At 48.8% G+C, this 2907-nt stretch overlaps 1 protein-coding gene across 1 annotated transcript; it reads right to left on the bottom strand.

The window, feature by feature from the left end:
• Positions 1 to 854: 854 nt before the first annotated feature.
• On the bottom strand, positions 855 to 2624 carry LOC123176222 (uncharacterized). Its single transcript, XM_044590532.1, has 3 exons — positions 2423 to 2624; positions 1358 to 1554; positions 855 to 1171 (listed from the first exon to the last, which is right to left on the bottom strand). The coding sequence occupies exons 1-3, from the start codon at positions 2534 to 2536 to the stop codon at positions 994 to 996; spliced, it is 489 nt and encodes a 162-aa protein (XP_044446467.1). The 5' UTR covers positions 2537 to 2624; the 3' UTR covers positions 855 to 993.
• Positions 2625 to 2907: the final 283 nt, after the last annotated feature.

Here is a 2907-nt window from a genome sequence, read left to right as displayed (position 1 = left end):
CAAAAGTACTGGTCGGTCGGAGTTGGGCACGAGCATGAAGAGAAAACAACGTTATAGATCTCATTTGATCAATGGCATCGAGGAGTGTGTACTCAAGTCGATGGCATTTAGGAGTGCCTGCATGCTCTGAGCACATGTCCATAAAAAAATACATCACGTTTTAGTCTGAAAGGTTGAGGTGATGACATGTTAAGGAAGGTGACGATCGAGCATATGCTGTTGTGTGCTGTGTGAATCCGGCGAAGTTCATCGTGAAATTGAAGAAAGAATGGAGCGTCCGAAACGAACGGGACTAGAGAAGGATTAAAAGAATTAACAATTAATAGCCTGGGCCTACAAGCATATGTGGCAAGCACTGATTGGGCCTGCACCATAATAGATGCGGTGACCCCTGCACCTGAGCCGAACCTTTTTGCTGGAACCGGCATGGTAATTGCTACAATCGGGGCTGGTCGATGAACCGCCGGACGCGACGTGCGGCGAACGCGAGCTTCAGCAGACGGGTGGCAGGGGCTACGACGCTGGTGCTGCGACAAGTGGTGACGCAAGGGGACGGGGTGCTGCCGCCCCTCGCCGGAGGGCACACGCGTGGGGGCCGAGGGCAGAGACACTCGCGGAGAAGTGGAAGGATGGGATTTCTGTGTACGTTGACTAAAGCGAGAGGAAGGAGATGATTTAGAGGAAAGACATCCAACGGCGCAGTCTGGCTTAATCCAACGGTTAAGCGGCGACCGGCCTAGCGATTGCGCCGGTCGACCGGCGCCTGGCACACGCGTTCCACAAATTTACAACTTAAGAAGATTTTTTATTTTTTTGAAAACTACAACTTCAGAAGATGAAAAACAGAACTAGAATTGCAGAATTTTTCAGCATCTAACCCAGGCCGGTTCGGTCGAGAACAAGTACCTTATAGCAAACAACGGAAACAATCTAATGACTAGGATACATTTAGCCAAGACGTCTTAGTACTATTTTAACTTAAATGGTGCTAGTTCATGTCCTTATTTGGTTCTCGTCGCTGTCGGGGAGGATCTTGGCTTCACCGTTGTTGCTTGTGGCGCCATCTTCTCTCTGCTTCTTGGGTATCCAGAAGTGTTCCATATATACAAAATGCAGAAACAAGTACGAAACCAAGAAGGTGCTGAGTCTGCCTTGTAGTCGATAACTGCGCCTGCAAGTGATGACCAGAGACAAACTCTTAATAAATATCAAAATACTCTTATATTATGGGACGAAGGGAGTAGTTAAAAAAATGTAAGGTTCCTTTTCTTAGAACGCTTCGTCCAACCGAGCAATTATCTAGTATAAACAAAACAAAAGAAAAAGATAAACCGAATGTTTGAGACAGACACTATACCAGTAGTAGTCACCAGGCCTAGGCTCCACCTTGCCAACAAGTCGAGTGGCGAGCTGATTAACCTGGAGAGCCTCCCAGGAGAGATTTGGGTACGTGCGTGTCCTTGACAACTCCACCAGCACATCGAACAACTCTTCTTTCTTTTTCTGGAACTGCATTTTCAGCTCCTCCTGAGCCGCCGCAGTCGTAGGTTTAGGCTGCCATATGCAAGAACAAATATTAATGGGCATTCAGAAAAATGAAGCAGCCCATCATCACAGTGTGTGATTATACAATGACAACCATATCAAGGCATTAATAATCACACAGTTCATGAGGCTTTCAGCAATCATAGACGGAGGGGAAACATTGACACTGCTCGAGGTTTATCTGCTTGGTTGGCTTTCAAGTACAGACTTCAGTCCTCGGATCGCCGAGTACGGGATGGATTGCAACTTCACACCTCGGCATGTTATGTCTGCCTCCATGACAACGAGATGGTGGGTCACATACTCGTGCACTGTGTAGCCGCTAGGTAGACATGGTTTAATCATCGCTCAGGTGCCCAGACAGCAAGACTCGTTGGAACACCGGTGGATAAGGAAAAGCCAAGAAAAGCCTGGTTGCGTCGAACTTGTGTGGAAGCAAGCAACGTAATGCCGAGTCTTTGGAAACAGAGAGAAGCAGAAAACCTGAACTTGTTGAGTGCATTGTGGAGGAGCGTATTGACAATATCGCCAGGAGTTAGTTTCCGATGGTTTTAGGTGCTCCTGTTGGACTGTTTGCAGAGCCGATAGGATTGTTGAAAATTTTACTGCTGCCTCCCACAAAAATATAAAAACAATCCCCATACAAACACGCACTAGGCGTTGCTACTTGCCGACTGCACAATTCTTCTTCTTTTTTTCAATCCCAATTAGGCGAAAGATCCAAGATTTCTCGAACTCTTTTCGGCTCAGCTAAGAGGAAAAAAAATTTAAGATTTGCGCAGCATCTGGAGGACCAAATTGCTGCCGTAGGCCGCCGGATCTTGTAGGGAGGTGGGGGGCAGAGGGATTGAAGGCTACGAGAGAGGAGAGCGCGTACCTTGCCACCGATGGAGATGAACATGGACCGGCGGCCAGACGGAATCACCTGGGGTCCACCTCGCTGGAGCGCCCGCTCGCAGAGCCTCCTCCCCGCGTGCCGGAGTGCCGCCATCGATGGATAATCTCGCCGACTCTGCTTCTTCGAGGGGGGTCAGGATTGCTTTGTCTAGCCTATCGTACGCGTACGTGTTCATCGATTAGGAGGAGGGCTCCAGTGTATATAGCCCCGGCCCGGCCCGGCCCGGCCCGTTGCCTCTCCCTGTAGCGATCGGTCGTGCGAAAACCGTGCATCAATATCGTGCGCCGAGCGGTTTCGATTTCGAAACGGAAGCGGAAATCCACCCGCGCGCTCTCTTCTCTCTGCTCCTGTTATGTCGGCAGCAAAGTATTTTTTTAATGTTTTCTGGCAATACCGCGGTTTCTGAAAAAACCATGGTTTTGAATACTTTGATGCGTTTGGCTTCAGCAAAAACTAAAGTTTTG

This window comes from Triticum aestivum, chromosome 1D (assembly GCF_018294505.1).
Source record: "Triticum aestivum cultivar Chinese Spring chromosome 1D, IWGSC CS RefSeq v2.1, whole genome shotgun sequence".
Taxonomy (NCBI): Eukaryota; Viridiplantae; Streptophyta; class Magnoliopsida; order Poales; family Poaceae; genus Triticum; species Triticum aestivum.
The sequence above is the reverse complement of the archived record's forward strand: the minus strand, read 5'-3'. Positions and strand labels throughout refer to the sequence as shown.

Coding starts and splice junctions, on each gene's coding strand:
- LOC123176222 (XM_044590532.1), bottom strand. CDS start 2,536: ATGGCGGCACTCCGGCACGCGGGGAGGAGGCTCTGCGAGCGGGCGCTC. Junction 1,555..2,422: donor TCATCTCCATCGGTGGCAAG/GTACGCGCTCTC, acceptor TGCATATGGCAG/CCTAAACCTACGACTGCGGC. Junction 1,172..1,357: donor AGGCCTGGTGACTACTACTG/GTATAGTGTCTG, acceptor CATCACTTGCAG/GCGCAGTTATCGACTACAAG.